Raw genomic sequence first — 22,975 nt, 5'->3', positions numbered from 1 at the left:
ATGATGCATGTTGAGCAAAATAAATGCTCAATATTGGAATATTGAATGAGCAGTTCGAAATTGTTTTGAGGAATAAACCTTTTACCAACATATTTACATTTTCTTTGTATGAATTATCTTTAAAATGGTAAAAAATCTTGAAAATGAGCATTAAAATCAAAAGACAAATATATAATGGCTATTATACTATACTACAAAATGCAAATTAAATTCTTTAGATTATTTTGCATCTAAATAATATAAGCAATTATTTCGAAGAAAACAAAAGAAAAAGGCAAACACAAGAGTGTGTTGTAATTGTTGAGATTTAATATAAAAGAACAACTGTTTTTTTTTATTTACAAACATCAAAATACAAATATATTTAATTAAATAACAAACTCCCATTTGTTTTCGCAAATAAAACAAATTAGCTCCAATATCTGTATAAAATGCTTTGAATTAAAATGCAACTACAAAGTTAATCGACATAATTCTGCTGATACCCGGAACAACTAGGCATGTGAAATAATAAAGGCAACACGATGCAGTACATTATTCGGGTAATTTCTCGTCAATATCTCTGTCAGAGGGCGTCTGGACCAAGAAATGCTGGACAAACTCCTTCACCTTTCTTTTCTCTGTGAGATCTTGCTTTGTGGGTGACCTGAGCAAAAGGCCAGCGAAGATCGAGGCTGTAAACAAAAGACAAACGAGTCAGTCAGACCGCCAAAGTCACTTCCACACCAAACTCCCTGATGTTTCCAGGTTTTCCATGACTCTAAACAACATGGAAAATCAAAACTTCAGACTTTCTTTCATGCATGACTAGACGTCTGAATTATTTTTAATAATAACATCTTAGCAGTAGGATGATGCTCGACGCTTTGCTTCCAGCTCTTTATTTGCCATTTTGTTCATCTTCACTAAGCACTGAATGTGTCTTGTGTAGAATAAACCTTTGTGTTTGAAACTGGCCTGCACTCTCCAAATCTGCAGACAAAGTACACAAAAACAAGCAGTGAATGTGGATTGTCAACCTACCTAAAATACTGACATCCAGCCGGTTGTGTGCGGAGTGCTTCAGCAGCTCTTGAAGAAAGGCCATCAAATAGTTAAAAACGTTTTTATGGCACTGAGGTAGCACAGAAATGATCTGTGGACAGAAACAGAAAGGAAACGTGTTATTTATTTATTTTTCAGTAACTGCACTTCTTCATAAGACACTACACTGAAGACAAACCTGTCTACACCGGCTGCTGTCTGAGCAGCAGTCTAAGCACTGTGGGTAGAAGGAGAAGGGAATCACTGGGTCAGGAAGGGCATCGAGGAACAGGAGCAGGGCTTCGGCCACTGAGTGGTTACTGCCAGCTAAAAGTGCTTCAGGTCAAGGGCACTCAACAGTCAAGTAGAACAGAGACACGTGGGTCTACACATAAAGCTTATCAAATCGGCATATTCCAATGATTTTAACACATCAGAATGATTTCTGAAGAATCATGCGACATTGAGGACTGGAGTAATGATGCTGAAAATTCACAATATTACTGTGTTTTTGATTAGATACATGCAACCTCGGTGAGTAGACAAGACTAACATTTACATTTAGTCATTTAGCAGATGCTTTTATCCAAAGTGACTTACAAATGAGGAAGCAAACAAATTCAACAAAAGAGCAATGATACGCAAGTGCTATGACAAGTCTCAGCTTAATGCAGTACACATAGCAAGTTTTATTTATTTTTTATTATATAATAAATAAAAAGAAAATAGATTTAATAAAAAAAGAAAGAATAGAGCAAGCTAGTGTTAGTTTTTTTTTGTGTGTGTGAATAAATGAATAGAGTGCAATTCTAAAAGAGACATTTTTTTTTAAAGAATATAATTAGAATAGAGAGTGCTAGAGTTAGAGGGTCAAATAAAGATGGAAGAGATGTGTTTTTAGCTGATTCTTGAAGATGGCTAAGGACTCAGATTGAGTTGGGCAGATCATTCCAACACGAGAAAAAAAAAAAAAAAAAAAAAAAAAAAAAAAAAAAAAAAAGCCTTGACCCCAAACTTTTGAATGCTAGTGGAAGTTATTCAATCCTACTAAATATCAATAAAAATGTAATCAAAGATAATTTTACTAAATATTTGAGTCTCTGTGAGCATAAGAGACCTCTTTCAAAAACACTGAAATATCTTAATCATCCCATACTTCTGGCTGCCATTGTATGCTTTCCAAGTACTTTATTTTATATAATCCATTTAACTACATAGATTTTATTTTTGAGAAATTATAATTCATTTTACAGTTAAGCAAATCAGCTAGTAGCCCAGCTATGACATGTCATTTTTACATTACTTGCAATAATTTATGTTCGTATGTAATGCAATTTGAGCCATTATCATATGTATATTACCGTATACAGACCTGAACAATAACATAAAAAAAGGTTAAACACATAAAAACAACCTTAAATGATGTGCAAATGACGTACATTAGCAAACCCGAGGATGATATTATTATTTTTAATAATTTGGTCACAAAAACATTTGATTTAAAAAGTTTACAACTGCTTTTATATTTTAGTTTTCATTATTATTTTTTATTACAAAAACAAAGCGAGAACTCTTTTAGTCTTCTGTTATATTCTTGGTTTTTATTTTTATTCAGGTCCTGCAATGTGAAAAAGAGAACATGGCCTCCCGTACAGTATGTCATGAATTATTCCATTAGGCTACGCTTGGAATAGCTTGTTTTTTGTCCAAACCTTCACTTACTAAGTCTTTCTCCTGGTCTATTTTTGCCGGGGCAAAATAAAGGAAAGTATTTTAATTTCTGGAATTATCCAGAACTGCAAAAAGCTTCCAGTTAATGCAAACCCTGGACGCACGCTGAGTCAGTTCACACCGCAGACATGAATCACACAGTGACCGTGTGAAAGGATACGGAGAGTGTCTAAGCTGCCCGTGTCCAAACAATCCCGAATCTCCTCAAACTCGCCGCGCAGGCCGGGCTGTTGAAAGAGCTCTTCCTGTAATACAGATATTGTCAACAATTTCACTATGGCTGCTTTCACAGTTCTTGGATGAACTCCAGGCATTGTGCTTCAAAGTTTCATTCGCAATCAGTCGATGAATCATGTGTAATTGTGTAGCAGATTTAGTCAGCCTTCTCTGAACAGCAAAGAATGGTTTGCTGTTTCGGGTTACTGAAACAACTCCTAAGGCAACGGGTAGTGAATTTCCTCAGCAGATTCCTGCTTTAGTGCTGCTGTTGCTATAGAGAGGAGCTCAGTGGCTCGACCATAAAAAAAAGACAAACAGCTTTTAGCAGCACAAAATTACAAAAGCACAGTTTAAATGTTTTAAGACAGGGAGAGAGAAAAGTTTAAAACACAGTAATACGTGAGAAAAGAGCAATCCTGACCTGTTTTTTTGCGTAACGGAAGAGATGGTCCACCATCATCCATATTTCCTTAGGAATGTCTTGAGGTTTATCAGTCTCTGGGTTACTCACTTGGCTATTCGACTTCATACTCTGATGTAAAAAAGGAAAATTATGAGGCAGGTTAATCATTATCAGATAATTACAGCTTGTAACCAAGTCTTGATGTATAGAATATTTACTAAATGCAAGAATCCTTCACAGAGAAGACAACCCATAATACATGACAGCAAATGCCGGGAAAAATCATTTCATTCACCAAGATTTTGAGTAGTGATTACTTTTATTCAATAACGATGATTTAAACTGAACAAAAGTGACAGCAGAGAAATGATCTTTTGAACTTTCTATTTATCAAAGAATCCTGAAAAATAAAATGTATTACTGTTTTCACAAAAATACATATTTCGCGAGCAGCAAATCAGCATATTAGAAATGATTATTACGTTTTGAATATGGATATTTTTCTTATAAAAATGAATCGATTCGCTACAAGAGGCCTGTTTACCCCCTGGAGCCGTGTGAGACAGATTTTTTTTTTTTAATGGATGGGCACTTTTTATTCACTTCTTTTGGACTGAAGCACTGCAACACCTGCTGAGTGCAATGATAGAGCTTGGAATAGCCAGGACATTTTTTATATAACTGTGGTAAAAAAGAAAAAAAAGAAAGAAGAAAGTCATATACACCTAGGATGCCTCTGGGGTAGGGCTGTGCCAAAAATCGAATACGATTTTCATGCGCATCTCTTCAGTAAAGGCGCTCCTGTGATTAGTAGTATATCTCCAGCACGTGCGTTCAGATCAGGGTTGCCAGGTTTTCACAACAAATCCTGCCCAGTTGCTTCTCAAAACTAGCCAGGCCAACTAGCCCAATCGCATTTCCAGGAGGTTCCCCGATAAAAATTGCATCCCGGGGTTAAAATATAAGTTTTTTTGGCAGGGTTGCCTTGGTAATATTCACATTTTAGAGGCTAAATATCACGTTATTGGTATTGGGGTCGCTTCAACCCGCGAACATGAAAAACAACCACAGACTTGGCAACGCTGGTTGGCATTTACTACACAGAGCCGTAATTCACTGACAATCTACACAAAATCGATTTTAAAATCGCAGGCGATTCTTTGTCGATTTTGAAAGCGATTTTGTGTAGCTTGTCGGTGGACTACGGCTCTGTGTAGTAAATGCCGCTCCACCTGAACCAGTGTTGCCAAGTCTGCGGTTGTTGTTCATGTCTGCGGGTTGAAGCGACCCCAATACCAATAACGTGATATTTAGCCCCTAAAATGAGAATTTTACCAAGGAAACCATGCCAAAAAGCGTATATTTTAACTCCGGAATGAAATTTTTTATCGGGGAACCTCCTGGAAACGCGATTGGGCTAGTTTTGGACTAGTTTTGAGAAGCAACTGGCCAGGATTTGTTGTGAAAACCTGGCAACCCTGATCTTAACGCACATGCTGGAGATATACTACTAATTACAGGAGCATCTTTACTGATGAGATGCGCATGAAAATCGTATTCGATTTTTTGCACAGCCCTACTCTGGCCAAATTTTATTTTTGGTTGAACTAACCCTTTAATGAAGAAGCAACATGCTAATGTCAAGATATACTGCAATCAGCCGTGAGTAGAGTAGAGTATCCCATGTGCACCATGTAAGAAGTGCAGTCACTTTAGAATGCTGCCTCACAAAGTAGCTGTCCATTTAGGCAGTAGGAAGGTTTTAAAACAGCTATAAGCATGGTTCAAAAATATAACTGTCGGTGAATCTGTCAGAAATGGCAGTGCTCTTATAAAAATGGCAGGATCTCACCAGCTCTCTGATGGTCTCTAGGGGCATGTCCTGGATGGGTTCTCTCAGCAAGCACAGGGTACTGAGAGACGAGCCGAAGCAGCTGGGCAGGTAGTTGCCTGTGACGGAGATGAAGTAATCTTTACCCCTCTCCAGATGCAGAACCAGGATGTCCTCCAGCTGCTGCTGGCCTGAGTTCAGCTCTGGGGCTGTAGAGCGGTTCACAAACACCTCCAGGTCGATGTCCACACTGGTACCTATGCAAAGACCACATAGACTGTGAGACTGATTAATACTCTTCAGGTCAGGTTATGCCATCCCATCACACAAAGTCATATGAAGTTTTTGATGTGCATGGAGGGATTTATTCTGCAAATGCATTTCCATCTCCCATTGTTCACATTAACCCTTTTTCGCACAAGACAAAACCACCTCAAGTGAGCATATTTTTTTTTTTTTTTTTTTTGCGAACTGTAATTAAGTACAACACAAAGTGCGTCAGACTTTATACGGGTTCCCAAATGAAACCCAAACAAACTGCACATGCAATAAAAGACCAAACAATATAATTTCTCTATCAAAGGTTTTACCACAAACTCAACGAGACTGCTTTTCCTCAAGGAGTATTATTGTCACATTTAATCACAAGATCTTGTGCACGCTCCTGAAATGGCTCTGTATTTATATGAGATGCACTGCTTTGTTAATTTTGCATGAAAAGATTGTTTTTTTCAGAAAAAAAAAAATTAACACTATACTGCTTTTCAAGTACCTTCTCAAATATATGGCTGTTTTCCAGGACTTAAATTTCAAAAAATCAAATTCAAGTACTTCAAGCATTTTAAGCACCTTGTACAAACCCTGATATTAAGTGAGTTTCAGACTAGAGTTGCAAATGGGAGGGAAACTTCCAGTAAATTTCCGGAAACTTTCCATAATTTTTTGAAAATTTCGTAAACTTTTTGGTTTTAAGTTTTTGGAAATTGACCACCCCTTTGCAACCATATTTCAAACACAATATTGTCTGTTTTTGCTTTATTTCGCAGGTGAAAGCAGTTCCAAAAAAGCCACATTACAACCCGTGTAGGCTGTTTTATAACCGAATGAATCCATATTTTTTAAAAGAATCATTTGAGTGCAATAACAGCTGGTTGTTTTAGAACTAGTATTAACTAGATGTCACTCTATCCACATCGAATAAACACCAACACTGTGGCGAATGTAAGTATATTAGTGAATCCCTCTGACCTTGAGCCAAGAAGCCTTTAGCAGGGTTTGCTGTTAACCAGGGCTTGCAGTAGGTGGGCTCGTCCAGCTTCGGAATGAACTCAAACTGACACGGCACCTGTCCATCATTATAAACGCTCACAGTCTTTGCCTGGTGCTGCATGAACTTCACATCCTGGAAGAAGAACTACAGAAAGAAACCAAAAGGAAATATAAATAATTCATTTTCCATTTAAATGAGCATTACATATTCACAATACTATTCACAAGTCTGGGGTCAGTAATTTAAAAAAAAAAAATGTTTTTGAAATGTCTTATGCTTACCACCAAGGCAGCATTTATTTGATCAAAAATACAGTAAAAACAGTATTCATATATCAAATATCATTACCATTTAAAATAACCGTTTTCTATTTTAAAACATTGTAATTTGTGTAAATTATTCCTGTGATCAAAGCTGAATGTTCAGCATCATTATTCCAGTCTTCACTGTCATATAATCCTCCAGAAATTATTTTAATTAGACATATGCCGGTATTCGGTAATGTGATGTATCACGATAATAAATATGCACAACATTGTGAAACTTTTATAGATTTTTTTTTTCAGGATGCTTTGATTAATAGAAAGTTCAAAAGAACAACGTTTATTTGAAATATAAACAAAATGTAACGTTTTAAATTACTAACACCAAACTTTAAAAATTAAATGCAAAATTTAAAAATAAATTATTAAATTCTGGAAAAAAAAAAAAAAAAAAAAAAAAAAAACTTGCTGACCCCAAATGTGAAAGTCAAGGGCTGGATTATGTAAGACTGCTAACCTCTCTTTCAGACAGAGACACTGAAGGAATACAATCATTCTCCATTCTGTCAATGTGCCTCACAATCTCTTCGAACGTCCGTTTATAAGACTCCTCGTTCACGACCTTGATCTGCGCAGAGTAACAGCAGATGTCAGTAAGAGGAGAGAATGAGGACCGGCTGATGCATGATCAAGGCTGGTGTTCTCACCCCGATCTCTAGCAGAGAGCTGACGGGTTTGTGGTCACTGGTCTTCAGGGTCATGTGACTCTGGTAATGAAGCTGTTTAATGTTCTTTCCCCTCCACAGGATGCGGTCACACCATGCTGGAACTCGGCACTTCTCACTGCATAAACAAAACAACACTGCTTAGGTGAAGTGATCCGACCACTGATAACACTTGCAAACACTTGCCATTTCCTACTTGTATAATATTTTATTATAATTAAGTGTTTTATTTTTTGTTTGTTTGTTTTTTAGTCCACTTTAGGACGGAATGATATGGAGGGAAAAAAGTCTCTATTTAGTTGTTCTGTTATATATAATGCAATATGCAAAATACATTCTAAATACCTTATCCGAATAGTTTAAATGTGCATACAATACAAACATGTTTTTAATCAACCGGTCAAAATTTACAGCAGGGCGTGCAAATTCATTTTTTTGGCCAGAGAAAAATGGCACACACAGGCTGAATGTGAATGCAACTCTCTGTAAATCCACTCTCTGACACTAGGTGGCGCATATGAAACAGCAGAATTACAACTGCTTCCCATAACATCCAACCTGCCGATTAAGAGCACTACTTTACTCAATTAGGTATTACATGGAGTGAAGATGAAAACAAAATTGCATCCAATTTTTTAACTTTAGAGGTGCATTCATATAATTAATTCATTTGCATATTCATTTGTATAATTCCCTTCGCAACCTCCCAGCTATCGCGGATTCGCACATCGCGATATCGATGCTGAAACGATATATCGTGCAGCCCTACTCTGAGCCATATCACAATATTGATTTTATTTAAACTATCATGCAGCATTAGTCCATGTATAATGTTAGTAAATGTTTCTTGCAAAGCCATTGCTGTGTCATTGCTAAGGCACTATGAGTGGGGTTTCAGCACATTCATATGTGGTTGTTCATTGGTCAAGAGAGCCTCTATAATATTCTGGTATCTAAATATGGTTTGGGTTGCTCATTTTTTGTCAGACAAATTTTCATTTGTTTTATTACCCCGGAGAAAAACATAGGTCTGATCACTCAGAAACATGACAGCTTACCATGAATTGAAGTATTTATTTATATGCATAACACAAAATTAATTATGTGCCAAAGTTATTATTTCCTATGGTTGTTTTGGAAAGACTGTGAACATTGCAGTATGTTTCCATATTATATCAAACTTCGCAGACTGGCAGCAAACCAACTATGTTGTGGAGAATATATTTTATAGAAAGTGTCAGAGGAAATAGTGTGTGATGGTGTTTTCTGACCTTGTATCCCACTGATCTGAGCCGGTGTCGTATTTGTATGTTGGTTGGAAATCAATCTCTCCCTCCGTGAAGCCCACAAACACAACCTCCTCATCCATCTGCCGTTTCAGCTGAAACACATGCACATCCACGGTCATTTATACTGCCATCTAACGCAACACTCTCCAGACAAACCGCAGCTGTGTACCTGGTCGTGATTATACAGAGTCTCAAAATCCTTTTTAGCGATCAAGTCCTTCACATGATCAACTTCAAGGTCACTTATTCGGTAGTTTAGATCTCCCAGCCACAACACAACACTGCAAATGAAGAGAGAACCATGATGATGAAAGATTTAAACAGGGAGAATTAGATTTTGTCTCTAGTTAAACTGGCAGGCTGTTGAGTTTGGCTCATACTTGTGTTTCATGATGGTGAGAGGTGGTAGTGTGAGGTCATCCTGTCTGAACTGAATCCTGCGACAAATGTCCTTGAAGTCCTGATTGCGTCTTTCAAACTCTTCTGTGTGCGCGGCGAGGTGGGAGTTCACCACACAGATGTCCGAGTTGTGAAATTGGAAGCGGATCGCTACTGCACCTTTATTACCCTAAACGAGAAATAAGATATTTAAACACACCAATAACAGGGCACTATTTTTTAGTGCACTCCTAAATTAAAAAACTGTAAAGTTAACCCTATTAAACTGGCTGTGTCATCGCAGACACATCAAATCAAGACGTATTCATGTAAGATGCAACTGTGTTGATTTCTGATGAGATATGGGAGGAGGCAGCGGGACTTGTCAGACCAACATCTCTGCATGCGCTGTGTCTGAGTTTGTATGTTTGTATGAGAGAACTTGCACTAAAAAAGTCTCCTGAGTGAGAACTGTGAAACCCAGTGTCAGACTTGTTTTTATTGTAGTCCAGTTGTTAGATTCTTTCGTTCGTGTGTTTTCTGATTTGTTCTTAATAAAAACCAATAAAATTAATTTTTACTTTTTTAAAATTCTATTTACAAACTCTCAACAAGCAATAATGGTCAATAACTGTAATTTACTGAAAGCAAATAGTTTTCTGAAAGAAAGAAAGGAAAAAAAATATATACCTTGCATTTGAAGATTGTATATTGTTTTAGAATTGTACAGTCCGAAAAATAAAATATGTAAGAACTGCCTATTTTAGCTTTAGGTTCTCAATGGTTAAAGTCTACCTTTCAGAGATGATAATAATGTATGCCAGAATATAACATGCACAAGTAGGCATGCATCAAGGTTACACTTTATTTTTTTAGGTGATGTTGTAATATTAAAAGTAATATTAACTAGCTATGTGTACTTACTAAAGGGTTAAGGTTAAGGTAAGGGTTTGGTTTAGGGTTAGTTGTTTTTAATAAGGCATAAGTTACTGTTATTACTAAAGTAAGTACATGCAACTTGTATGTCTCCTTTAACTAAAGTGTAACCCTTATTAATTATGAGAGAATTCATTAACATAGTGAGAGTCATGACTGTTGTTTTTGGAACACATTCAATAAGACTATACAACAATACTAGTACTAATATACTACTACTACTATTGATAATAATGACAAAATAATAACAATAATAAATGAGTAGAAATACTATTTTACTGCAAAATAAAAACAGTATTTAATAATAATAATAATGAAACTGCAGTCTTTGCTAATTTTAGTAATAATACTATTTTACTGCAAAATAAAAACAGCATTTAATGATAATCAAATTAATTTTCTAATATAATAATATTTAATAATATCCATTTTATTGGATCCGATTTATCCAATTTATCCATAATCAATTGTAGTTTTTGCCAATTTCAGAAGCAATATGGTAAAGACAGTATTTATTACTATTATTATTATAAATAACAATGATAAAAATAAAATTGCAGCCATCATCTTTTTACTAGCATTTGGGGCTTTGCACTTGTTAATTTTGGACTCTGTATACAACTATGCATGAGCTTCAATCGGGTCATTCGCACCGTAGCGGCCTGAGTAACACCACTCACCATGCGCCCCATGACCCCTGTGCCGACGGTCTCAGCCTCCATCTCAGAGATGTGTGCCGCATGCTCCGCCTTCACATAGAACAACAGCATGATGCCCACCAATCGCACCAGCTTCACCTGCAAAACACAAATCATCAGTGTAATCTGTGCAGCTCCTATCTCTCTGAATGGGGAAACATCAAATTCTACAAAACTGTTCACTAGGCTTGCGATTAAATTTCATATCTGAAATCACCAAAGAAATCTGATAACAACTGTGTCATAAATGTTGTTTATTTTGCTCAAATAGCGTTATAAAAAGCTTATTATTCAGGCTAGATCAGCCAGTGCGCACGTCTCAGAACGCTGACTGTTTCTATAACAACCGGGACGCTTCTAACAGCAGCTGCAGTGACGCGCTGACTTTACCGATTAGCGAATGGCTCCTGTTATAACTAAACCAATACAGTTCACCTGCGAAATTAAAGTTCAGGGAAAGTATGTTTTTTTTATAGTTTGTTTAATAGCAAAAGCAGATAACTCCACATTTCATGTTTCAGAGTTAAACAAAAACACTCGTTTTATCTTTGTAATCTCCTCGGCTGACAATGTAGATGCCTGACAAACGTTGTTGTGATCATACGCAATACACAGAGCTTTTCCTTCACCATTGTAATGTGCTGCTTTTGCAACGATTTTATTTTCCTTTTACGACCTGAAGAATTTATCACGGGTTCATCAAGTTCTTTTCAAAGTGACTGGCAGCCTTGTCACCTGACCTGAATACAGCGCACTAATTCGCTAAAATGGACTTATCGGCTTCTGTTCACAACCAACAAGGGTGCTTGTTGGCTTCTGCTGTAAAATATGAACTCGCGATGCCTTGAAAGTGGACAATACCATCTTTTTTGCCAAAACGCATTTAGGGTTCAGATCGCGCTGTGTGTGGAGGATCATGCATGGCACCCAGTTATTTATTGTTTTTGGCGCACACACACACACACACACATATATATATATATATATTATTTGTGCTGTCAAACGATTAATCAACAAATAAAAGTTTTTGTTTACATAACATATGTCTGTGTACTGTGTGCATTTATTATGTATATATAAACACACACATACAGTATATATTTTAGGGTTGGGCGATGTCAACAACATTGGCATTGGACGATGTCTACAGTGAAACATCACGATGGACGATTACATCGGTGGCGGCAGGGGAGGGGGGGGGGGGTTGATTTAGTGGGTGTGCCTAAAGCGTGAATCCTTATAAGACATGGAAAACAAATAATTATTCCTAACAATGGGTCTAAACCGGACGCGAGCGGCACACGCGTGGTATGACAAATCCCTGACAGTAAACTGTTGCACGTTCTATTTATGACGTGCTGACACACATTTCAAATGATTTTCAACGGTCGCTTTGTCACATCCAGTGTAGACAGACTTTAGCTGATGTGGTGCGTCCGGTGTAGACACGGTGTAATGGTTGCCTGTTACATTACAGTACATAAAATTTCACTTTCCAAAAAAACAGAGAAGGAGACATGACTGAGGACGAAGGCAAATGATTAGCAGATCCTGAGCACCACTAATCTTGTAAAATGTAATGTAAGTACTGCCGCTCCATAGTATAAACAGAGTACGTCTGATTGTTAATCTCTAAAGTCAAAGTGAAACTAAAAAGCGGTCGTGCACTCAAAAGCGCAGTTTCAATGCCAGGTGCCTTCCTGATGCCAGAAATAAATATGTAGTATAATTACCCAATGATATCACTGTAAGGGAAATATTGAAATATATATTTTCCTCCCATCTCTTATTTATTCCCTTTAGGGGTTCTATATACACTTAATTTTCTTCCCGAACACGGTATTGGGATGTGGCGGATTGCAGGGGTATTGAGGAAGGAGATCACGATGCTGGCTCAACATCATGATGGCATCGCTTATCGGCCCAACCCTTACATTTACATTTACATTTAGTCCTTTAGCAGACGCTTTTATCCAAAGCGACTTACAAATGAGGACAATGGAAGCAATCAAAAACAACAAAAGAGCAGTGATATACAAGTGTTATAACACGTCTCAGTTAGCCTAAACGCAATACACGTAGCAAGGGCTTTTAAATAATATAATAAATAAAAAGAAAACAGATAGAATAGAAAAAGAATAGAGCAAGCTAGTGTTAGAGGTCTTTTTTTTATAATTGTATAATAAATGAAAAGAAAATAGATAGAATACAAAAAGATTAGAAAGGTAGTTAATTTATTTATTTTTTTTAAATAGAATTAGAATAGTGAGTGAAAAAGTTAGAGGGTCAAATAAAGATGGAAGAGATGTGTTTTAAGCCGATTCTTATAGATGGCTAAGGACTCAGCTGCTCGGATTGAGTTGGGCAGGTCATTCCACCAGGAGGGAACATTTAATTTAAAAGTCCGTAAAAGTGACTTTGTGCTTCTTTGGGATGGCACAATTAAGCGACGTTCACTTACTGAACGCAAGCTTCTAGAGGGCACATAAGTCTGAAGTAATGAATTTAGGTAAAGGGGTGCAGAGCCAGTGGAGGTTTTGTAGGCAAACATCAATGCCTTGAATTTTATGTGAGCAGCTATTGGTAGCCAGTGCAAATTGATAGAGAGAGTTGTGACATGCTTTCTTTTTGGCTCATTAAAAATTAATCTTGCTGTCGCATTCTGGATTAATTGTAGAGGTTTGATAGAACTTGCTGGAAGACCTGCCAAGAGAGCATTGCAATAGTCCAGCCTGGACAGAACAAGAGCTTGAACAAGGAGTTGTGCAGCATGTTCTGAAAGAAAGGGGCTGATCTTCTATTTTCAGCATCATTACTCCAGCCTTCAGTGTCACATGTAACATCCAGTCTATCACATGATCATTTAGAAATCATTCTAATATTCTGATTTATTATGAGTGTTGGAAACAGTTCTGCTGTCTAATATATTTGTGAATAAAAGGTTAAAAAGAACTGCATTTATTCAAAATAAAAAAAAAAATTCTAATAATATATATTCTAATAATATATGTTTTCTTTACTATCACTTTTTTATCAATTTAACACATCCTTGCTGAATAAAAGTATTGATTTTATTTAAAAAAGAAAGAAAAAAAATTACTGACCCCAAATTACTGACCAGTAGTGTATATTGTTATTACAAAATATTTATATTTTTTAAAAACATATAGCTTTTTTTTTTTTTTTTTACTTTTTATTCATCAAAGTATCCTAAAAAAGTATCACATGTTCTGAAAAAATATTAAGCAGCAGAACTGTTTCCAACTTTGATAATGAATCATCATATTAGAATGATTTCTAAAGGATCATGTGACAATGATCCTAAAAATTCAGCTTTGCATCACAGAAATAAATGATAAATTAAAGTATAATACATTTAAAAACAATTATTTTAAATTGTAATAATATATCACAATATTACATTTTTTTCTGTATTTTTGATCAAATAAATGCAGCATATATTATTTATTTATTATATACAATGTAAAAATTGTGTATATATATTATATATACACATACACACAAACACATACATATATATATATATATACACATACACACACACACACACAAAAAAAAAAAAAATAGGAACTTTGAACTCTCCCTAATGTTCAGTTCCGAAATGTAAGCAAAATAATGCAGATCAATTTAGACAATGCCTCATTAGCATATTTAAACAACATTTCTGAAACTTGTAATACACTTCTTAATGTAATCTATCACCTGGGGAAAAATGGTGATCTCTATTAGTATTTTATTCACCTTGGGGGTGTTGCCTTCCTAGTAAGTAGTGTGTTTTATTTATTACATTTTATTAATTTTTTTTTTTTTTCATCCATACAAACAACAAACACAAACAAATATATCTATTTGTTTTTGAGTTTAAGATCTGGATTAAGGACATTAGTGCACACTAGCTCAGGTGTGAGAGGGCAGAGGAAGTCCTTACTAAAGCATACTTGGCATCTGGATGGAGGCCCTTGTAGACGGCTAACATCCACTCGGGTTCTTTAGGAGTGTCATTGAAGAGAAACGCCTCCTTACTCAGATCCAGCTCCTGGAAACTACAGATGGAACACAGCCGGGAATCAGAAACACTGATCCGTTCAACTTCATTGCTGTTTAGGTTCATGTAAATATAATAATGTGGAGTCTTACCCAACGAGGTAAAAGTCTGGAGGAGTGGCAGTGGAAGCCAGCCATGGACTGAGACTTTCCTTTGGATTCTGGCCATTCACATTGTAGGTGCCCAAGAAAAAGCTGTTTGCACGCAATGAGAACAGAGTGAGCGATTCACACGATCTCACGACACAAGCCAGACAGAGCAGCTGTCAGTGTAAATTAAGAAACATCTCACATCCTGAAACCTCACAATTAGCCTGAGAACTTGTACAAAGATCAAACTGAAACAGGCATACAAAAAAAAAAAAAGGACATGAGTCTGATTAATTACGGCTGAGACTGGATATAATACAGTTTTATTTTGAAGTGACTATGCTTATGATTGCAATAGGGAACAACATCACTATGTTTGTATGAATAGTGTTCATGCATGTGCCGCTGTAGGACAGGTTTCCATCCAAAAGGGAGCACCGCTGACACAGTACTACAACTTTCCACTCAAGAATGATCTTAACTACCCTTAAAAATACACTGAACTGAAATCTAGAAATTTAAATCAACAGTGACAGTAAAGACACTTATAATGTTTTTCAAACTAATATAAAAATGCAATTAGAAGCATAAAAAAGTCGGGCCCCATTGGGTTCAGCCTGAAATGTAGGGTTCTAATTAACAATATGTCACTTTAATAACTCACAAAATGCCATTTCTGTTTATATATCGTGAAATGTAGGCCACATGGGACTATGGAGGCCTCCGAAAAGCAGCAGATGCAAATGTTAAAATCAGCGCACGCAGCATGACATAACAGGCAAATGTTAACTTCAAGCATGACTGGCACCCAACCGCACCTGTAGTTCTTGATGTAGGTGTAGGCGTCCTCGTTCTTGAGGAGCTCGCATTTGATGAGGTTATCCCGCAGGCCAAACTGGGGCATGCCGAGCATCTGGGATTTATTTGCCAGGATGGGCTGGGAGTTTCGGATCAGGTCATCTCTCACCTCACTCTTCACTCTCTCCTGACTGAAACAAAACCAACAAAGTGCTTTATGACAGAAATACTAATACTTTTATTCAGTTAGGATGCATTAAACTAATCAAAAGTACCAGTAAAGGCATGTATAATGTTACAAAAGATTTATATTTCAAATAAATGCTGTTCTTTACTTTCTATTAATTGAAGAATACTGAAAAAAAAGGATCAAGGTTTCCATAAAAATATTCAGCAGCACATCGGACTGGAGTAATGCTGCTGGAAATTCAGCTCTGATCATGGGAATAAATTACTTTTTAATATATTCACATAGAAGACTGTTATTTTAATTTGTAATAATATTTCACAATATTTCTGTGTTTACTGTATTTTTGATCAAATAAATGCAGCCTTGGGGAGCATAGGAGACTTCTTTCAAAGAGATGTTAATAAGGTGTCAAATTGTTAATCAAACTGTTTTCTTATGTGCAGAGATGCAAACAGGTAAGGGGGGAAAAGGTGAGAACATTGCATGGATTGGGGGCATGCTCCACACAGAATTTCTTTTAAAGATGTTTGCTTTATATGCGCATTCATAGTTACTTTAAGGCATTTTTATTACCGTATATATGCAAAATGCTAAAAAAAAAAAAAAAAAAAAAAAAAAAGCATTGTGTTGCAACATTTTACAAAAGCCAAGATTGAATATATTTGGTCAAAATCCCATGTTATAATAGATGAAGTGCTAAGCAGACTGTTTCAGGAGCATTGGCTGATTAGACGGCAATGCTGACCTAAAATGCAAAATGTTTGCCTTCTCACTCTTCACCATTCATCACATCTCAGACCTCAAATACATACAATTTGTACCCTTCTTAGGTCAGTAGCTCGGGTTTATTTAACATGTAGTAAATACTAAATTGAACAATCAAATGTAAAAATACTGCAGAGTCTTCATTGTATGAATTAAGTCATTTATTCAAAAACAGTGAGTGATTTTCTCTTTTTTTGTTGTTTGATGCATTAATGAAAAAACATGAATAAAACAGACAGCAACAGTTAATTAGGCTGCTGTCACTTTAAGAACAAATGTGCGGATCTAATATACTGATAAACATCTAACTGTTTACGTTCGCATAGAACATGACAGACTGTGCTTACATGAATACTCCAACCAATGGAACATTTTGGCATAACTGTGTCTGTATTTGACCATTCAAGTGCAATAAGTTGTGAAAAAAAAACTGAATTTGCCATCTCATGCATACTTAGACAACCAGCCTTATAAATTCTTTTCAGATAATTACTAGCACATCATCTCAACTAATTACAGGTCCTTCTCAAAAAATTAGCATATTGTGAAAAAGTTCATTATTTTCCATAATGTAATGATAAAAATTAAACTTTCATATATTTTAGATTCATTGCACACCAACTGAAATATTTCAGGTCTTTTATTGTTTTAATACTGATGATTTTGGCATACAGCTCATGAAAACCCAAAATTCCTATCTCAAAAAATTAGCATATTTCATCCGACCAATAAAAGAAAAGTGTTTTTAATACAAAAAAAGTCAACCTTCAAATAATTATGTTCAGTTATGCACTCAATACTTGGTCGGGAATCCTTTTGCAGAAATGACTGCTTCAATGCGGCGTGGCATGGAAGCAATCAGCCTGTGGCACTGCATGATAATGTTATGGAGGCCCAGGATGCTTCGATAGCGGCCTTAAGCTCACCCAGAGTGTTGGTGTCTTGCGTTCTCAACTTTCTCTTCACAATATCCCACAGATTCTCTATGCGGGTTCAGGTCAGGAGAGTTGGCAGGCCAATTGAGCACAGGAATACCATGTTCAGTAATACCATTTACCAGTGGTTTTGGCACTGTGTAGCAGGTTTCCAGGTCGTGCTGAAAAACGAAATTTTCATCTCCATAAAGCTTTTCAGCAGATGGAGAGCATGAAGTGCTCCAAAATCTCCTGACAGCTAGCTGCATTGACCCTGCCCTTATAAAACACAGATGGACCAACACCAGCAGCTGACATGGCACCCCAGACCATCACTGACTGTGGGTACTTGACACTGGACTTCAGGCATTTTGGCATTTCCTTCTCCCCCCAGTCTTCCTCCAGACTCTGGCACATTTGATTTCCGAATGACATGCAAAATTTGCTTTCATCCGAAAAAAGTAAAAAAAAAAAACCACTGAACAACAGTCCAGTGCTGCTTCTCTGTAGCCCAGGTCAGGCGCTTCTGCCGCTGTTTTCTGGTTCAAAAGCACACGCCTGTGCACGGTGGCTGCTAAGGATGTTTCTAGACTCCAGACTCAGTCCACAATGCTTCCGCAGGTCCCCCAAGGTCTGGAATCGGTCACTTTCTCCACAATCTTCCTCAGGGTCCGGTCACCTACTTTCTTACCTTCTTGGTGCAGCGTTTTTTGCCACACTTTTTCCTTCCCACAGACTTCCCACTGAGGTGCCTTGAGTCAGCACTCTGGGAACAGACTATTCGTTCAGAAATTTCTTTCTGTGTCTTACCCTCTCGCTTGAGGGTGTCAATGATGGCCTTCTGGACAGCAGTCAGGTCGGCAGTCTTACCCATGATGGTAAGTTTTTAAAAGCCTCAGGAATCTTTTGCAGGTGTTTAGAGTTAATTAGTTGATTAAGATGATTAGGTTAATAGCTCGTTTAGAGAACCTTTTCATGATATGCTAATTTTTTGAGATAGGAATTTTGGGTTTTCATGAGCTGTATGCCAAAATCATCAGTATTAAAACAATAAAAGACCTGAAATAATTTCAGTTGGTGTGCAATGAATCTAAAATATATGAAAGTTTAATTTTTATCATTACATTATGGAAAATAATGAACTTTTTCACAATATGCTAATTTTTTGAGAAGGACCTGTATAGTACAGTAGCTGATTTTAACATCAAACACATCCCATTCTTTATTTTCTCATCCAATTATGTTTCTTTAATACTCTAACAAGCCAATAGCATTCAGTAGTACGGCAAAATAAAATAAAAAATTTAAACTTAAAATTGATTTTTGAAATTTGTGAAATTAGTAGAAGACAAAACTGCAATTCATATTTGATCTATTTTTTTTCTTCCACCCATATGATGAAACAGCAAGCAATATTTTATATCCAGATGCAACAATTTCCTCTTGAAAGGACAATTAATGTACATAAACTAGTGCTTATATATTAACTAATCTACTAACTAATTAACTAATTTTTTTCTGAAATTAAAGTCCTTAAATATACTTTGTACATTGATCTGAAGATTTAATGCGAAATTATTGCAATATCAAACAACATAAAGACAGTATATTTTTAATATATGTTAAGGCCAGTATCCTGACCCAGTTCAGGTCTTAAAGTCTCTACTAATGAGCTGACGAGTTAAATTGGGTGTGTAAGATGAGGCAGCCAGTGCTGGGCTGCTTCAGTAGTTTTGAAAACCATTTCAGAGACATGTTCTTAAAATATAACGTAACATATTACATGCACGCACAGCTTTAAAGCAGCTTTCATTGTCTTTTTGGTAACTTCATGACTTAATTGACCATGACATAGCATGCACGTAGTTTCATTTGTGCTTTGATATCAAATGATACAGGCTACAGCGCGCACCGGCGCCATTGTGCACGCAACGTACAGTATCGCTTCTGCGCTCGTTTGACTCACGCCTGGCGCTGAAGTGAAGTTGGAGTGTGTGTCTGAAACATCTCTCATTTCATGTGGTCATAAAGACATTCTAACTAAATAAATGCACTTCATGCCAAGAAAAAAAAAAGAGACAGAGGCAGCAGTTGTGACTGAGGTGGCCAACCCTATAGTCCCGTCCCTGCGTTAACTGCATTGAATATTTTTAACGTGTTAAACTAAAAAAAAGATATCACCTGCATTAACACGCTATTTTTGACAGCACTAAAATAAACACAATGTGAAAGTATTATTTTAAGGTACAGTATTAAGATTTTTGGTTAAATATGACTAAAAAAATTAGCAATTATTCAGTTAAAGACCTTCGTCAGGCAAACACACCATTGTGTCTTTTTTCTATTATTTGATGTACCTTTTGAACTTGCACCTGGCCAAGACATTTCTGGATGTGTGTACTTGGACCCTTTCTTTATACATTAAATAAACAAAACTAATTATGCCAATTCATGTTTTGAAAACATATTTACTATAACTGAAAGCTAGTTTGGTTTCTGGTATCAGACAGCAGTGATTTCTTCAAAATCAATAGGACAGTCTACTGAAACTGATGGACGAGCTTGAATCTGGCCCACAGGCCGACAGCTGACAGGTCCGGGTTTAAATCAGGAGCAGCCAGGAGAAGCAGAACTGTTAGAACTACATACAGTGTGTGTGCATTTATGAAAACAACATAAAAATGACCTGAGCTAACTGTGTCTGCAATAAAGTGGGGAATGTACCTTTCATGCACGCCGTCTCCTCTGGTCCGCTCGTCCTCTTTCTTATGTCCGCTGTTGTCGGCTGCATGTGCTCTTTCTGCAAAGGTGGAGACAGATTTCTCTCAGATTAGTCTGCAGCATTACATGAACAGCAGTTAAACACAAGTCAGATATTTCATCATTTCAGGGGAGACTCCTACAGCTCTTTTCTAGCACTCAGATTCCTGGTCGTATTAAAAGGGAGTTTGTTACAGCAATTTGTAAGAAATTATCTCATCTGATAACAAGCGGAGAGAACAGGTCAAAGTTCCTCTGTGCCTTCGTGAATCAGAAGTCATGAGGGTGTAGAAAAGAGGAATGTGGGAGGGACCAAAACAAACATAAGCTTCCCCAAAACTATTTCATACAGGCCAGGAAATTTCAAAGGAAAGGTTTGGCAACAATGGTTTCTGCATTAACAATAAAGTTTGGTAACAAGTCCTTTATACAGCTTTGAGTGGCTAATATTGGCCTGTGGGCAGCACATTACACTATGCTGGCGCCTGAGCTACATGTTTGAAGAAAGACATGAAGATTTGATTAAAGTCAGCATCACATGAAAATTTCCATACAATAAATTTATGCACAGTTTATTTGTGCATAAGTTCCCTTTTTTTACTTTGTAAAGTGTAATCCAAATGTTATAACTGGACCTTTTGTTGAAACGACAAACAAATAATCTGTTACACTCAGATGAATGTCAAAACACAGAAGACAAGATCTGTTTCTACTCCTGTTTCATTGCAGTTTTAATAAACTAAACAGACACACCTGCCCATTATTTGTTTGATTAAACACCTGGATATTATAAATTCATTTCTGATGAATACATTGTTTTTTTTTTTTACCTTGGAATGGACTAGATACCCTGCTTAAATTAAAAAAAGACACTCATGAAGTAGAAAGTCAGGAGATATCAGTCCAAAAAAAAAAAAAATTATATAAAAACACACACACACACATATAAACACACACACACACACATATATATACATGCACACACACACACACACACACACACACAAAAATAAATCTATATATATAAACAAGTCTTCTACTTCCAAAGCAAGTTTGAAGAGAAACACGCACACATACATATATATATATATATATATATATATATATATATATACACACACACACACACACATATATACACACACACACACATACATATATATACACACAAAATATATATATATATATATATACAATATATACACAGACACACACACATACACATACACACACACACACACACATATATACACACACACACACATATATATATACATACACACACACACACACACACACACACACACACACACACACACACACACATATATATATATATATATATATACACACACACACACACACACACACACACACACACACATATATACATTGATTTACACTTTCTAATATCAAGATTTTAGGTAAAAATTTATATCCAGTACAATCCAATGTCTCACAAAGACTGTGAAAATTATTATTACTATTATTATTATTAGAATTCAATTTAATTTGATACAAATATTTTCATTACAAAAATGTATCATATTAGGTTAAATACTACCAGAACAATTTAAAAGCTGAATGGAACAATTTACAAAGAGCATCTTGAGCTTCAATGGGAGTTAATATAAAAAATATAATAAAATAATAATAATAAAATAATAATAATAATAATACATAAAATACTTTCATACGTATTTCACGTCACAAAGCAGGTCACTACAGTCAACTATCCCATAGTTCTTAATAGTGTTAGTGATAAACAAGCAAATAATCAGAAACAAACAAATAAAGATAGAAGCAAATACATAGAAATTAACACTTTCTAACCCTGCCAGATTATCACCGATACATCCATACAGTACACATGCGTTTCTATTTCAAATCCTATCTAGTCAGCATTTCTTTTCAACGCCTAGAAGTGCTCTCTAGGTAGGCAGCTCAAACCAGAAGAACAGAGTTATTTTAGGTCTACTCGGGATGTTCCTGTCAAACCGAATAGACAAGACGTCCGTGTTTAAGTTATATACATAATGATATATCTGTGACGTTATCGGTTTACTTTCTATATATAACCGAGAGCACATTTCTTACCATTTAATCCAGTCGTATTAGACATCTCCCTGTTTTTGCATTCTGACTGTAGTTACACACGGACCGACTCGAGTTCATTCGACTCTAAATAGCTTTTGGCACGGAGCCCTACTATGCTGAAGGTTTGGCTCATGAATATTAATCCCGTCATACTGACGTCGCCTCGTAACCTTCCTCTAGCGTCCAGTTACGAGGCTTCACAAGCGCTCATTTAACAACGTCAGCTTTGCAGCCAATCAAATTGGGCCGAGACGTCACATTCAATTATTATTCATGAGCGCAGCCTTCGCCACAGTAGAATTCGTCATGACGCTTCCAGGTTGCAGACTTGAGCGGTCTAACACAAAGCAATCGATTGAGAATTAGACTCAACTAGCTAAGAATGTTTTCACTATTCCAGCCAACCTTTATATAATAATAACAATGTAAAATCATGTTATTCATAAACAACACCGAGATTTCAGTCCAACAATATACCCAGTGCTATCTTAACTGTAGCACAAGTATAATGCAAATATGAATTCTGAGAA

The 22,975-nt window shown here is 36.3% G+C and overlaps 1 protein-coding gene across 5 annotated transcripts in view; it reads right to left on the bottom strand.

Annotated features, from left to right (window-relative positions):
* Positions 1-287: 287 nt before the first annotated feature.
* The window catches only part of LOC109105668 (type II inositol 1,4,5-trisphosphate 5-phosphatase), a 35,117-nt gene continuing 12,429 nt past the window's right edge, over positions 288-22,975 (bottom strand). For 3 of the 5 annotated variants that reach the window (XM_042740364.1, XM_042740365.1, XM_042740363.1), the window contains 17 exons: positions 20,313-20,388; positions 15,740-15,910; positions 14,925-15,026; positions 14,716-14,830; positions 10,749-10,865; positions 9,135-9,322; positions 8,924-9,035; positions 8,737-8,846; positions 7,448-7,583; positions 7,258-7,368; positions 6,456-6,621; positions 5,229-5,464; positions 3,395-3,505; positions 2,915-2,999; positions 1,223-1,350; positions 1,024-1,135; positions 288-674 (listed from right to left, as the gene is read on the bottom strand). In XM_042740364.1, the coding sequence (XP_042596298.1) occupies positions 535-674; positions 1,024-1,135; positions 1,223-1,350; positions 2,915-2,999; positions 3,395-3,505; positions 5,229-5,464; positions 6,456-6,621; positions 7,258-7,368; positions 7,448-7,583; positions 8,737-8,846; positions 8,924-9,035; positions 9,135-9,322; positions 10,749-10,865; positions 14,716-14,830; positions 14,925-15,026; positions 15,740-15,910; positions 20,313-20,388 (2,216 nt within the window). In that variant the 3' untranslated portion in view covers positions 288-534. Of the gene's footprint in view, positions 675-1,023; positions 1,136-1,222; positions 1,351-2,914; positions 3,004-3,394; positions 3,506-5,228; positions 5,465-6,455; positions 6,622-7,257; positions 7,369-7,447; positions 7,584-8,736; positions 8,847-8,923; positions 9,036-9,134; positions 9,323-10,748; positions 10,866-14,715; positions 14,831-14,924; positions 15,027-15,739; positions 15,911-20,312; positions 20,389-22,445; positions 22,590-22,975 lie in introns of those variants that run through there. The other 2 variants (XM_042740366.1, XR_006156665.1) reach the window with 2 other exon arrangements.

The sequence above is a fragment of the Cyprinus carpio genome, chromosome B16 (assembly GCF_018340385.1).
Source record: "Cyprinus carpio isolate SPL01 chromosome B16, ASM1834038v1, whole genome shotgun sequence".
In the NCBI taxonomy this organism is placed as follows: Eukaryota; Metazoa; Chordata; class Actinopteri; order Cypriniformes; family Cyprinidae; genus Cyprinus; species Cyprinus carpio.
Note: the sequence above shows the minus strand (reverse complement) of the source record. Positions and strands in the feature narration are given on the sequence as shown.